At 35.2% G+C, this 13,657-nt stretch overlaps 3 protein-coding genes across 7 annotated transcripts in view; 1 reads left to right on the plus strand and 2 right to left on the minus strand.

Moving 5' to 3' along the window:
* Positions 1-110: 110 nt before the first annotated feature.
* On the minus strand, positions 111-2,047 carry LOC145733806 (SET domain-containing protein SmydA-8-like). 3 transcript variants are annotated; one of them, XM_081986801.1, is made up of 6 exons: positions 1,758-2,046; positions 1,317-1,711; positions 881-1,261; positions 663-824; positions 433-605; positions 111-292 (listed from the first exon to the last, which is right to left on the minus strand). In XM_081986801.1, exons 1-6 carry the CDS (start codon positions 2,000-2,002, stop codon positions 167-169), a joined length of 1,482 nt encoding a protein of 493 aa, XP_081842927.1. In that variant the 5' UTR covers positions 2,003-2,046; the 3' UTR covers positions 111-166. The 3 variants fall into 3 exon arrangements, with proteins under 3 accessions (XP_081842927.1, XP_081842928.1, XP_081842929.1); XM_081986802.1 differs by having other exon boundaries at positions 433-575; positions 645-824; XM_081986803.1 differs by lacking the exon at positions 433-605 and having other exon boundaries at positions 645-824; positions 1,758-2,047.
* Positions 2,048-3,563: 1,516 nt separating this feature from the next.
* On the minus strand, positions 3,564-10,447 carry Mct1 (Monocarboxylate transporter 1). 3 transcript variants are annotated; one of them, XM_081986798.1, is made up of 7 exons: positions 10,289-10,447; positions 8,652-8,985; positions 6,733-6,852; positions 5,851-6,351; positions 4,577-5,230; positions 4,317-4,517; positions 3,564-4,264 (listed from the first exon to the last, which is right to left on the minus strand). In XM_081986798.1, exons 2-7 carry the CDS (start codon positions 8,770-8,772, stop codon positions 4,113-4,115), a joined length of 1,749 nt encoding a protein of 582 aa, XP_081842924.1. In that variant the 5' UTR covers positions 8,773-8,985; positions 10,289-10,447; the 3' UTR covers positions 3,564-4,112. The 3 variants fall into 3 exon arrangements, with proteins under 3 accessions (XP_081842924.1, XP_081842923.1, XP_081842925.1); XM_081986797.1 differs by lacking the exon at positions 10,289-10,447 and having other exon boundaries at positions 8,652-9,126; XM_081986799.1 differs by lacking the exons at positions 8,652-8,985; positions 10,289-10,447 and adding an exon at positions 6,962-7,123.
* A 1,773-nt stretch (positions 10,448-12,220) lies between these two features.
* Positions 12,221-13,657, plus strand: part of LOC145734228 (uncharacterized) — a 37,850-nt gene continuing 36,413 nt past the window's right edge. The window contains exon 1 of the mRNA XM_081987481.1: positions 12,221-12,373. Within this exon, the coding sequence (XP_081843607.1) occupies positions 12,296-12,373 (78 nt within the window). The 5' untranslated portion in view covers positions 12,221-12,295. The remainder of the gene's footprint in view (positions 12,374-13,657) is intronic.

Below are 13,657 nucleotides of genomic sequence, written 5' to 3' on the forward strand. Positions count from 1 at the left end.
ACTGACAGCACCAAAAGAGTTACGAATCCACTCTAGCAAGCGCCCCCTATAAGGAACGACAGGAAAATATGATTTCCGGAAATTATTTTTCAATGCAATAAAACTCGGAATTCGCGACCAATTCTATATTATAAGAACTCACTAAAAATGTGTACATATAACGATATTAATTAGCTTTCAGTTTGTCTGTTGTCCAATACTCTACCACTTCTTTGGGTGCGGTTACGTCGAATTCAAATATACTCGCTGACTCACCAAGAAGCTCATAAAGGATGTTATCATCTTTAGATGTCTGCAACATAAATCAAAAACTAATAGTTTATGCTCAACTATGTGCTTAAGACAACAAGTTTGTTTGAACTATGTGCGTAAACTGACTCATCAGAGTTTTGCTAAAAATACAGTTTATTAAACAAAGTTAGGTAAACTGACCAGCTGCGGATTTTCTTTGGGATGTTTGCGTTGGAAAAGTTCCTTTTTACAGCAGAACAAGTTGTACAGTAGAACCCCTCTAAGTTTGCATCTTCCGCAACGCAACTGCTCTAGAAGACTCAGCAACTCGTTACAGATTTCTTCTTTAATTTTTAGTTGTTCCAACGTCAGTTCTGTGTAAATGTATTTTATTTATTTGAAAAAAGACTTACGTAGTAGTACGTAGATACCATTCCAAGTGTAGCCTGGTTTATACCCCAACACCCAAAGAATTTTGAATTTTAGCTCAACCGTAACTTGATTAGTTTCCGGTACCAAAGTTTTAAGTCTTCCGTTTAGGAATCTGTGCATAACAGGGAAGTCATTGTCATCTATACTCCATAAAATTGATCCTTTAAAATAATGTGTTGTGATAGTTTCAATGCGGGAATTCAGAAGATTTATTTACCTAATAAAGAGGTAACTTCCCCAGCTTCTTTTCCTGTAATAACATGTTTGCAATCCCGACATTGCCACCTTGAAACAGCTTTATATGGATTGACCGGACTGACTAAACCCCTACACAACTTGCATAGGACGGAACCCATATAGGTGCCAAATTCAGTGGGGTCCGTGCATCTAGCACATTTACAGGTAAAATGTTTGGTTTTGCGCAAATGGAATAATCGAGTTGTTGTTCCCCATATCAATCTAGTGTAACAATGAAATATTTCGGAGTTTTTTGGAATAAATACTGAAGCTTTCACCACCATCTCTCTTCGTTCGTTAAACACGTGAGCGGTGTTTGGTGTACATGAATGGTTGGCTAAGCTAGCAACAGGGTAAAGACCTATAAAAGAGACGAATGAGGCAAAAATACAGTTTTGAGTTTTAAATTAACTCACCTCTTACGCTGCTCTGGCCTGTCTCATTTCTGAGCGCTACCTCAAACGCGTTAGCGTCCATTACGCAACAAACAAACCTAACAAACTCTTCATCAAACTCTTTAAATTGAATTTTTAGAAGGTTTTTCAGGACATCAACTTCGTGTCCGTGTTTGTCTCTATCGTGAGCAATAAGGCAAGACACCACCTCTTTATCTTCCTCATTTAAAAGCAAGCTCCTAATTGGGGTCAGGTTTTCAAACAGTTGCGTTTTCATCTCATCGCTTAGATCACACCTTATTTGGAGATATTCACGTAATGTTTTGCATTCCTTCTGATGTTCAAACGAGTCTTGACACTCATCACTGCATAATTGCAAGCCACAATTTTTTTTGCAACTTTTCAATTCTCCTTTACTACAAAACTTGTATTGGGAACGGTAAAGTTTACTATACCACCTACCTGAAGCAGTTGACGCAAACTTTTGGACAATTTGGTGCACATCGAGGACCAATAATAACGGGACAATCTGTTAGGATCACTTCACCAACATTAAAGTCTCGATTAGCAAAAATACCAAAACCACCCAGTTCGGATGGTTTGATTTCCCAATCTGTAGATGTACCATTATCATACAGTTCGTTTTTGCTTAAGAATTTTTTCACTAATTTGTTTAGGTTTTCAGCAGTTCTTTGGCAACGATTCATTGAAAACCGCTCTGTAAACTTTTGGAAGCTGGGAAGAAGTAGTGTTTGTTAACCACACGTAAGAGTATGTTTTTTCCAAAATCCAGAGGCGTAGATGTGTAAAAAAAAGCTTTAGTTAATAGTAATCATAGTTATGGTGTCTTTAGATGTTGATGGAAATTGAAGTAAAACTTTTCATCAATATAAGTAATTGTTGGTTGAATCTTTCGTTAAAAAAAAAGTAATGAAAGTGGTTGCACGCCTCTGGTCTTTAAAGTTCGATCTATTTTCGAGCAACAAATATGCTAATTATTTTTGATTTTGCTCGAGGTTCAAATACTGAACAACTGCACTATTTTAAAACGGTCCTCCATAAAGTCAACAAAATAATTATGTGCAGTTCACTTCAGAGTTGTGCATCTAATATTATGTTTTATGAAAAAAAAACAGCAGTTAAATACTATGTTAATAATGTTGTGTATCTGGATGAAAGAGGAGGTATTGTTACCAAGGATATGTTTGTCAATGATTTCACTTTTACTGGTTTACTCCCTAGGGAAGAAGATTTTTTCACTTCCTAGGGAGTATAAGTGACATTTTTATCCCTCAAGTAAAGGAGGAAAGTTATATTTTCTATACGAGTTGTAGAAAAATTGTTTTTGAACCTTTGTAAACGAACAATGTTCTGGTAGATATTGTATAATTATTGTTTTTCAAACGTACTCATTAGTACTTAAATGAATTCTTGACCTTGCACCCATCAACTATGGTTGATGATTATTTTAATTACTATGTTTAAAGTATTCCCACAAAGTAAAAAAATCAGTTAGGTTTATCAAACGTTTTTTTGGTCTTAAAAATATTAAATAAGATTGTCTTAATGTCAAGTTACGCAGTTTACAAAGCTGAATAGTTATTCAGAGTATACAGGGTGGTCCAGTTTTAAATGACAATAATACACCATGGGACAGCCCATCAAAAAATAAGTTTACATGCATTATGTCATTTTTGCTTTTCTAAGATAGTCTCCCAAATTTCAGTTTAAAAAATCATTTTGTTGTCATAACTGTCTGGACATTTTTTAAATTTCTTTTTTAAAATCCTTGTTCAATTTTCTTTTTTGGGTTTTAAAACGTAATAAGTGGGTTATCTCGTAAAAGGAGTTTTGAATCAAAATTTTACAGGAGATACGTCTTTCTTTAAATTGAACAAGGAAATAAAAAAACTGTAATTTTGGGGAAATAGCCAGTCCAGTCAGCGCAGAAAATAGAGTAGGAAAATGAGCATCATTCCCCTGTATCTACGTCACTTAACAAGTTTGACAAACGTCATTCACATCACATATTGAGCATTCATTTCATAAGTACTTGTTCAAAATTGCTCCAACGGTCCGACAGTTATAGCAAAAAAACAAATTTTTAAACTAAATTTTGGAGGAGTATGTTCCTTAGAAAGCCTTCTTCAGCAAAATGACATCGGATAGTGGATTATTGACATTTAAAACGGGACCACCCTGTATAAACGGGGACACCTTAGGGGACATTTCGAGATCACTGTAGGTTCGGAAATAACAACTCTGGACTAAATTAGGAGGACATTAACCTACATTTAATATATCATCTTTGTAATCAGATCACAGCCATATTATTATAAACATACAATATACAGAAATATACAAAATTGAAATATTTATTTAAAAGTAATAGTTTACGTGTAGCAAACTTTGGCAAATGCTGTTATGATAAATTTTGGTATATGTTGGAGTTGGTATTGTCGTTTTAATTAGTTGATTATATTTTGCAGTGTAAAAAACAGTTTTCTAGTTTGTTCTGACTTATTTTATAATAATAAGTTAGGGCAGGGGACGTTAAATCTGCAATTTAGGGTGCTATAAAACATATTACATACATACATGTACAAGATTAAAAGTAGATATATCAATAAGAGTAACATTTAATTATAAATACTAAATAGGAAAATAATGGAATTTGTCATGAGTCTATAGTTTCTTACAATAATACACACTTTGGCAAACCAACAGTCAGTTTTTTTTTTTTAAAACACACATCAGTCCTGATGCTATAGTTTTGGATATGTATGGAAAAATCATTATAAGATCAGTCTCCAGCTGCTACGTTACGTCTACAGATTCCTTGTTCGATTTTCTGAGCTGCCAACGCTGAACTGGCGGAATAACAAACAAAACCAAACCGCTCAAAGTGATGGCTGTTCCAGCCAAACAGAAGCTGTATTGATAAGACTGCGTCAGGTCAAAGAGACTCCCTAAAATTCAGATTTTACATAAGGTAAAGAGTGAGGTTACTAAACTATTTACCAGCTATTGGAGGTCCTATAAGTGACGCTATCCCTTGGAATAGTAGCAGCAGTCCGAAGGCGTTTGTGAGACGTTCGAGCCCTAACAAGTCAACCAGGATGACTGAGGTGAGTCCCACGTAAGCTCCTATCGTGAATCCGAATATTGCTGCGCAAATGGCTAGTGAATAGAAGGCGAAACAGAAGGCACTGACGAAAGTAGCTAAAATTGTTAATTAGTGATTGATTTTGCAGATAAATGGACAAAGCTTGATTACTTACCTACACCACAAGCAGCAAGACACCAGTTATACACTTGAAGCCGATTGATCCACGGTTTATCCGAAATGTAGCCAAGAACAATACGACCCACAGTGTTGGCTGCCCCAATGATAGAAAGCAACAGACCGGCCCTTTCAGCATCAATACCGGCATCTTTGGCTTTAGACACAATATACACGTACGGTATATTGAATCCAATACTGGTCAGCAAGTTGCTTATAGAGAATATGATAAATATGAGGTCTTTGAACAAAGACACGTCCAGCATTTCGCCCAGAGTGTCTTTGGTATCCGCTGAACACGGTATCAAACCGCATAGTTTAGAACTGTCTCTTTCGGTGTGCTTTTTATGACTGAAGCTAGAATGTCTGCGATCGACCTCGCCAGGCTTCAAATCCAACCGGCTTCGGTATGATGGAATGTTCATCAAACTGCCCTGATAGAATATGTCCGGTCTGTGTAACGGTCCGTGGTGTTTCGAGTGGTGGTGATGTTTTTGCTTCTCGGATTGCGTCAACATGGGCTGACTTAGCGCTAATCTGGTGATGTCGTTCGGTTTTAATTTCCCGCCCACGTTTCCGTTGGTTTCGTGTTTATAGCTCTTGGGTAGAGTAAAGTGAGCCACGCTGTGGGGTCTTTGCATTTGATTCGAACCTGTCAATCAGTTTATATTAGATATTTTACAAGAGTTATGCCTGTTAGAAGTTTTAGTTGCAATTCTATAACTGTCATTTTTGTTCAATTCTTTCATTGTTTGTATTTTTTTCATTTGACTAGTGCGGTGACAAAAATTAAAAATAATAATCTTTTTCTAATTTTGGCATATAAAGTGACACTTTTCAAAACTGATTAGAGTGACAAAATGTTTTCATTTTCGTAACTAGTTATGAAAAGTTCATTTCATCACTCCCTGTTTTTATGCATTTCCGTAGAAACATATGGGCGACATCCATCATAACATGTCGTTGTCACAGTTTATACAAGGTGCTATGAAAGTGAATATTTGTGTTAAATCACTTTAAAAGATGGTTTTTACCGCTTTTTGGTCAAAATTAGAAAAAATTATGTATGCAACACGTTTCGAAAATGTCTTATTGTGTAACTCATTCAAATTGTAGGACCTCGCTGCGCTCGCCCCCAAAAACATTCATTCGTTACACAAAATCAATCTTTTCGTAACTGGTTACATAAATAGCTATTATTACTTTCATTAGCTTAATTTTCTTAATAAAATAAAAAGAGTAAATGCGGTTATTCATTTAAAAATAAATTACCATTGAGATGATACATTGGAGGATATAAAGAAAAGTCGTTCTCCGATACATGAATGTCCTCTTTGGCTTCGCAACTTTTGACGAGCAGTGGATCCTCCTTTTTCTCGTCCACCGTTTCGTTCTCCAACGGTCTGAACAAGGCTCCAAAGAGAATACATTCCAAAACAATTCCAGCTATTATCAAGATGCTGCCCCGCCATCCGTACTCTGCCAGCAGTTTGGAGATAATGGGGGCAAAGATAAAAGTACCGAATCCGGAACCGCAGACTGCAATTCCAGTGGCTAGTGATCGTTTTTTCTCAAAGTACATTGTGACGCTAACGATTGCCGGCAGGTAGATAAGGCCAAAACCAAAACCGACTCCGATACCAATTGTTATGCACAAAGTCATGACGTTGGTGGCCCAAAATGACGCTACCATACAAGCCGAGGCCAGAATGGCCCCTGCTATTGTTACAGCACGACAACCCCATCGGTTTACTAAAGCACTTGAAATTGGACCTAGAACAAAACGTTCCACATAACTTAGCAGTAATAACACAAATTCTGGTTTCATACAAACTGAAATCATATTATTTAAAGCAGCGTTAACTGTTATATGGGTCAAATAAAATTTGGTGTTTCTAAACTGGTCTAATTTTAAAATATCCGAGTCATTTACAACGAAAAGGCAGTTCGTGCATGTATTTTTAAGTTAACAAAAGCGTAATTCTACGTATTTTTAGATCGGCTTGTTTTGTGTAAAAAATAATAAAATTCGAATTGTACATCAAAACATACAACTACTGTCGCAGATTTGAAAATATTTGTATTTTTTTTTTCTATTTGAATATTTCAGAACTATTTGTTAAAATAACGAGTCCTTAATCTTATTAAGCTTACCCGAACACAGTGTTACACCTACAAGGATTGATAAAATCCACGACGTAAGGGCTTGTCCTTCCTTGAAGTAATCCAAGAATTTGTCGTAGAAAATCCCAAAAGAGTAAGTAACTCCATCCGCTATAAAAATACGGTTATTTCTATATTTGTTGATCAGTTATTCTATCATCTTATAACTAAACGGTTTTAATCTAAGGCAAACAGAAACACAATCGATAGGTAAACATACATTGGTACAATAACAAGGTTTTGACCCCGCTTAAGTAAAAAGAAACCTCTCGTTCATCCCGATTACAATAAAGTTTCTGAATGGTTTCTGATATAGCTGACTGTTGCAGTGGAATTATTAAGTGCTGACATCGTTTTACTTTTCAAACAAATCCACAAGTATTAAATGTAATAAATATCTTTCGAAATTGATGTCTTAATCTGTATATTATGGTCTTCGAGTAAACAGAGTATTAACAAATATTGATAACAACGTTTTGAAATAAATAAATGTTATTTCTACAAAGTGCTCTAAAACTATAATAACAGTTTCTGAACAAACACTAACTAAAGTTAAAATTACTTAACAAATTGATTTTTGTGTCAAATATCCAAACAGTACTGATTTGTTCTTCTTTATCTTTAAGTAGTTTTAAATCTATATTTAATGAGACAAAATACGGTTCAAGTGGCCCATTATTCGTCCTGGTTGACCTAATTTTTTGATCAAACTTGAACTCAATCGTAGGTCATTGTGCACGTTTTTCTGTAATGAAGGGCGAATACCAAAGTATCAAAAAATTCCTACCTATTGTGTGTTAATTCAGATGAGCTTTGCCAACGACAACTAAAAATAAAAATGCATTATTTGATACAGATCATTAACAAAACTCTATTGCTGGACGCTGGCCAAACTAAAGTATACAGGACACAATGAGTTTGTTTGATTTTTTTAAATTTAACCAAGACTGCATTTTTCTGCTGTTTATCAAGATTATTACATTCTGCATCAGAACATTTAAGTGTGGTTTTTGTCAGTAATATTGTAGATTATCGTAAACTGTTATAGGATAAAATCAAACAAAATTGGTATAAAGTTGCAATTTTCAATAATTTATGGTTTAAGTCTCTGGAATAAGTTTTTTTCTGTATTTGGCAACCTTGTCAATTTTGCGGTTGTAATGTCATTTCAATTTTCTTTGATTTTTACTGTAGATTTCTCTAATAGTGCCAAGTATCTAAAAGAAAGATATTTCAAGAATGTTAAGATAAAATGCACGTTTACGTATTTGGTAGTTAATAACGATACATCAAAGTTTGATTACAATTCAACCAAAGTAACACGAATGTTTAGGTTAGTTTGAATTTCTTTTGGTTTTTGGTCCGATTAAACTACAAAGATAATTTGTAAAGCTAACATACTATTAATATCGAAGTCTGATAATACGTTTATGTTATGGTAATATAAAGCTATTATTATTGTAAATATTGCTTTTATTAACAATTTCCTCTGTTAATGAATATTCCATTAATATTATAGGTAGGTATACACATATTTGTGTTTTTTCTCCCACAATGAGACAACTAACTAACGAAAAAATTTGCTCAGCTGTAGAAATTCAAAATATCATTTTGCTTACATTGCTGATAAAAATTTAAATTTGTTTTATTGAGGTGAATAAGGTGTAATGTTAATTACATTAGGATTAAACTAGTTTCAAGATTAAGTCTTCCTACCTAAATTGATGGCATTTTAATTCTTTTCATTTACCGAACAGCTTTATTGTGTTATTTTATTATTGCCACTTAAAAGCTACATTTACAGGCAATTTGGGATTAACCAGTGTCTTATTGTTGTCACCAACAATTTATAATACAAATTAAATTTAAAGTTTATTACTCTCATTAAGAAAACAGCAAATGGTACTTACTAATGACGTGAATCATAAACGACCCGAAAACCACCATCCACCCCCAGCCGCCGTCCGGGGGCGGTGGTGTTTCGCTTTCCTCGTCCTCTTCACGCTTTTTGTTATCCACGTGGTGAGACATGCTTGGGGCGGCCGCACTATAAACGTTGAGGTCGGCGTCGGGACGCCGGCGTCGAGACGGCAGCGTTTCCACCAAGTGGCGTCGAGTCTATTTCACGGTGACGGGAAACGATCTGACTGACCCGGACGACGGTCGTACCGCTGTGCATATCGACAGAATACTAGGAAACGACTGATAAGCACGTCAAACACGATTCTGGGTGGTACTGGCTGTCTGAAATTAGTTTACAGAGCCTTCTGTGTTTATTGTTATTGCGATAACTGAAAAAAGGTTGATAACGCGGTTAACAAAACGATTACACTGCAAAATTAACAATTTTAACATTTCTCAGGGAGCTGGACTCTCAATAAGAGAAGTTTTGATAGAATGTGACAGAAAAAGCTGACAGTGGCAGGTTTCCATTACATTCTGGATAGTTTTCTTTGATAACTCCCGTCATTTCAAGACGCACCCAGGTCACTTGTCAGCTAATCACATGGCAACTTGATATACAGGTGTAGTAAATCCAAAACCGCGTAACGGACAGAGAAACGTACATTATTGCATGCGCGGGACTAAGACAGAAGACGAAAAAAATATCAAGTAGGCCATATTTTCAGCGAGCTGTTGCCAAACGCCAAGTATCACTCAAATACCGTCGACAAAATAACTTGGCGTTTGGCAACAGCGCGCTGAAAATATGGCCTACTTGATATTTTTTTCGTTTTCTGTCTTAGTCCCGCGCATGCAATAATGTACGTTTCTCTGTCCGTTACGCGGTTTTCCTATGGTCGGTTTTGGATTTACCACACCTGTACAAGCTAAAGATAGGGATTGTAAAATTCCCTGGTGCATTCATATATCAATTGTCAAATGAGGAGATTTATGATTCTGGACTGTTCTCCAACTGATTTGGGTCATCTGCATGGATGGGATAAGTATTGCTGTATATTGATTTACAGGATTATATGCAAATTATCGTGCAAACGGTCCAAACCCATATTACAAACAGTCTAATTTACCATTTTTAACGTCAATTTTGTTTTATCTTGTCAACATTTGAACTTTGACAGTTGCAAATTAGGTTTTTTTAAGGTCACGTGACGGTGTTTTATTTAATTTGAATTTTGACAGTTAAACTTGCCGTTTCAAAACTTAATTGAAGTCACGTGACTGCTTGAATAATTTTAATTATTTGATCAGTGTCAGTGCATTCAAAAGAAAATTGCTAATCGATTGGTTCTTATGAATACAGCCACTGAATTTCAACTTTGACATTTGACACACTCTTGACACTTTTCTGAGTTAAAACTTGAAACTGCAAATTTAAGCAAAATTTCAATTTTGACAGATAAAATTGAACGTCTGAGATAATGTTCAATGTGAAATATTCATATATTGCTATTTACTACGTAAAAAGTTGAATTACTACTGCTAAAAGGAAATTTTTCTGGCTTTTATTAAAAGATAAAAAAATGTAATGGAGCAACAGCTAACCCATTAATAAACGTCATAAAAATATCAAAGGTGCTCTTACCTGGTTTTGAGGATCGCGTATTTTCAATCATTGCCACCATCACTAATTTACCTTTCAATGCACGACATTTTTTCCCTCTCTCTCTCCAGTGAGAGAAGACTTCATTCCATTACTGATTTCTGATAAACTCCCGCATTGAACTGGATGTCTTCGTTCGACATTAGGAAAGCTCGTATGACCTGCGCTCTCTTTGTCAGCTGATGTTTGATCCAGAAATTTTCACAATCCATTTTAATTGTTTGTGCATTAAACTAGCAGGCTAAAAAAGTTACGAAAAAATTGTAGCGAAATACGGTTGATGGGGTAAATTTTATGGAAAAACTGATGAGTTGCTATGCGCTGTTTTCTTAACGTAAATTGGAAACACAGCTGATTTTCAATGTTTATCCGCGCAAGCGTTTTCCAGTAAGAATTACGTATTCAAAGCGAAATTGCGCTTTTCATCCAATTCGCATGTCTCTGTTTATCTATAGAGGTTTGATTGAATTCCGTAAATAGAACAGTGGGTTAATTCTACACAAGTCTACATGTGCAGCATTTGCAGGTAGTTTGTGATTGGTCAAAATAAGCAGCATTCAATAAACTACCAATAAAGACATCAGAATGAAGCTTAGTGAAGTGAAGACGCTCTATTAGTGCAACTTCATTTGGTTCAATTGCAAAGTTAGTTACACTTGATTAGGCCCAATATGGAATAACAACTTGAGCGCTATAGAAAATCGATTTTCTGCCAGATTACTTATATTCGAATTTTCATTTATTTTTCTGGTTGCTAAGTGATCGTTTCTTAAATCGCGGTAATTTATTATCGCTTATAAACAAATCGATCTGGATAATATAATTATTTACGGCAATCGTAAATTGTTGTAAATCCATAAATTTTATAATTGCCCCCTAAGGAGTGTACTGTTGGATATAAAATAGGAATGTTGAGAAGATAATAAATGCAGGGAATTACATTGTTGAAATATTATAAATACAGGATGTGATATCAAAACAAGTGTTTAGCCTGCATGAATGCTTTCAGTGTCAATTGAACCATCCTGTATACAGATGTGGTATATCCAAAAGCGACCATAGGAAAACCGTGTAACTGACAGAGAAACGTAGGTAATTGCATGCGTGGGACAAAGACAGTAAACGAAAAAAATACCAAGTAGGCCATATTTTCAGTACGCTGTTGCCAAAATCCAACATAGCAACAGCGTGGTATTTTTTTCGTTTACTGTCTTTGTCCCACGCATGCAATTATCTACGTTTCTCTGTCCGTTACACGGTTTTCCTATGGTCGCTTTTGGATTTACCTCACCTGTATAGTTACACAGTATTGACTTGAATATATTCCACGTACTGCATAATGGGCTCATCCCACATAACTGCGTTTCAATGCATATAAATCAGAAAGATTAGTCTGAAATATCGGAATTTGTAGTTTATTTACGAAAAAGAAGGCTAAAAAGGTCTGATGGTTGATTAGCTGATTTATAACCTCAAAGTCAAGTCACGAGTCCGCAGAGCGCAACGTTGCCAAATAACACGTTTTATAGCACGACACGACAACTTTTTTATGTCACTGGATGTCAATTTTACATAAGTACTGAGATGTTTATAGAAATCAATTGTCAAGATGAATTGACAAAAATGGCAAGACGAAAGCGGGCCTAGAAAAAGTTGAAATGGCTCCTCGCACCTAATTGGTTGAAAACCGTCTACGTCATATCTAGTGGAGGTTTTAAATGTTACTATGAAACTTAAATCGTAATGTTAGACTTAGTATTTTGAAAAATGTGGGATGAACCTATTCTAATTTGTTTGCAGGAATTACAACTTATCGATTTCGTTCTTGTAGTTAGACAGTTCGTCAGTAGATGGAGGGCGGGCGGTTCGAGCAAAGACACATACACATCCACACTGTAAATGCGCGGGCTTTAAAAATGCCTTATTTACCGTTCTCACCGATGCTTTTATCAGTACAGCACGCGATTCCGATCCTGCCACGTCGCAGAAATGCCGTTTTGCGATCGACGCATCATGCTCTACGTCTACGCGTTTGCCGCCTTCTTTGCCGCCGTCCAATCAAGGGCCGTAAGTATTTACATAACTTTTTAGTACACTTTTATTAGTTGCACAATTGTCAGGTGAAGTATTAACAAACTATGTTTCATAACCGCAAAGTGTATGACATCCGTTTTATTATAAAATATTTAAATAACTTCTAGGATGTTTTTAAAGTCAAATTTAGTTTTGAAAAGAAGTAGTCTATATAAAAATTCAAATTTAGTAGTTTTAAGAGATTGTATGATGAATTCAAAAAAAAAAGTTAAACTAGAGAGTGACAGTGACAGTTTTCATAACCGAGTAGGATATGACCTCCATTTTTTAAGTAAATATTTAAAAACGTTCAAAACGCAGTATTTAATGTTTTTGATGTCATAGGGTAGTAAAATATGTATAGTCAATTTTGTTTGACAGTATTGTCAGTTTTCACACAATAACCTCACCTAGTCACCAAACTTGACAAATTTCCTAACTGAAGGAAATTTATTGATGAAAACCATTAAAGTTGTATATTATTATACAGGGTGATTCCAAAGTTGGTGCTTTCCTTTCATCTGCGAATAGGGCTTCAAAAAATAAAGCTTTTTCTTCCTTTGACGCTTGTTCGAAATATGAACAATAACGAAGATACAGGGTGTATACTATCGACATTTTATAGCATTTTTTATCATCTTTTCAACGATATATAAAAAATCTAGATTGGAGAACAAATTACAGCGTCACAAGGCTTCAAACATGGCAACAACGCTGCAAACTCACAGAAAGTGACACAATTTTTGAATTGAAATTTCTCAAAAACTGAAAAAGTTAGAAAACTCGCTCAACCGACATTTTGTAACATTTTTCATCCTCTTTCTAATGATATATAGAAAATCTAGATTGGAGAACAAATTACAGCGTCACAAGGCTTCAAACCTAGCAACAACGCTGCAAACTCACAAAAAGTGACACAATTTTCGAATTGAAATTTCTCAAAAACTGAAAAACTTAGAAAATTCGCTTAACCGACATTTTGTAACATTTTTCATCCTCTTTCTAATGATATATAGAAAATCTAGATTGGAGTGCAAATTACAGCTTCACAAGGCTTCAAACTTAGCAACAACGCTGCAAACTCTCAAAAAGTGACACAATTTTCGAATTGAAATTTCTCAAAAACTGAAAAAGTTAGAAAATTCGCTTAACCGACATTTTGTAACATTTTTCATCCTCTTTCTAATGATATATAAAAAATCTAGATTGGAGTGCAAATTACAGCTTCACAAGGCTTCAAACTTAGCAACAACGCTGCAAACTCACAAAAAGTGACAC

Source organism: Ips typographus, linkage group LG9 (genome assembly GCF_016097725.1).
Source record: "Ips typographus isolate SLU linkage group LG9, UJ_Ityp_2.0, whole genome shotgun sequence".
NCBI classification, from domain to species: domain Eukaryota; kingdom Metazoa; phylum Arthropoda; class Insecta; order Coleoptera; family Curculionidae; genus Ips; species Ips typographus.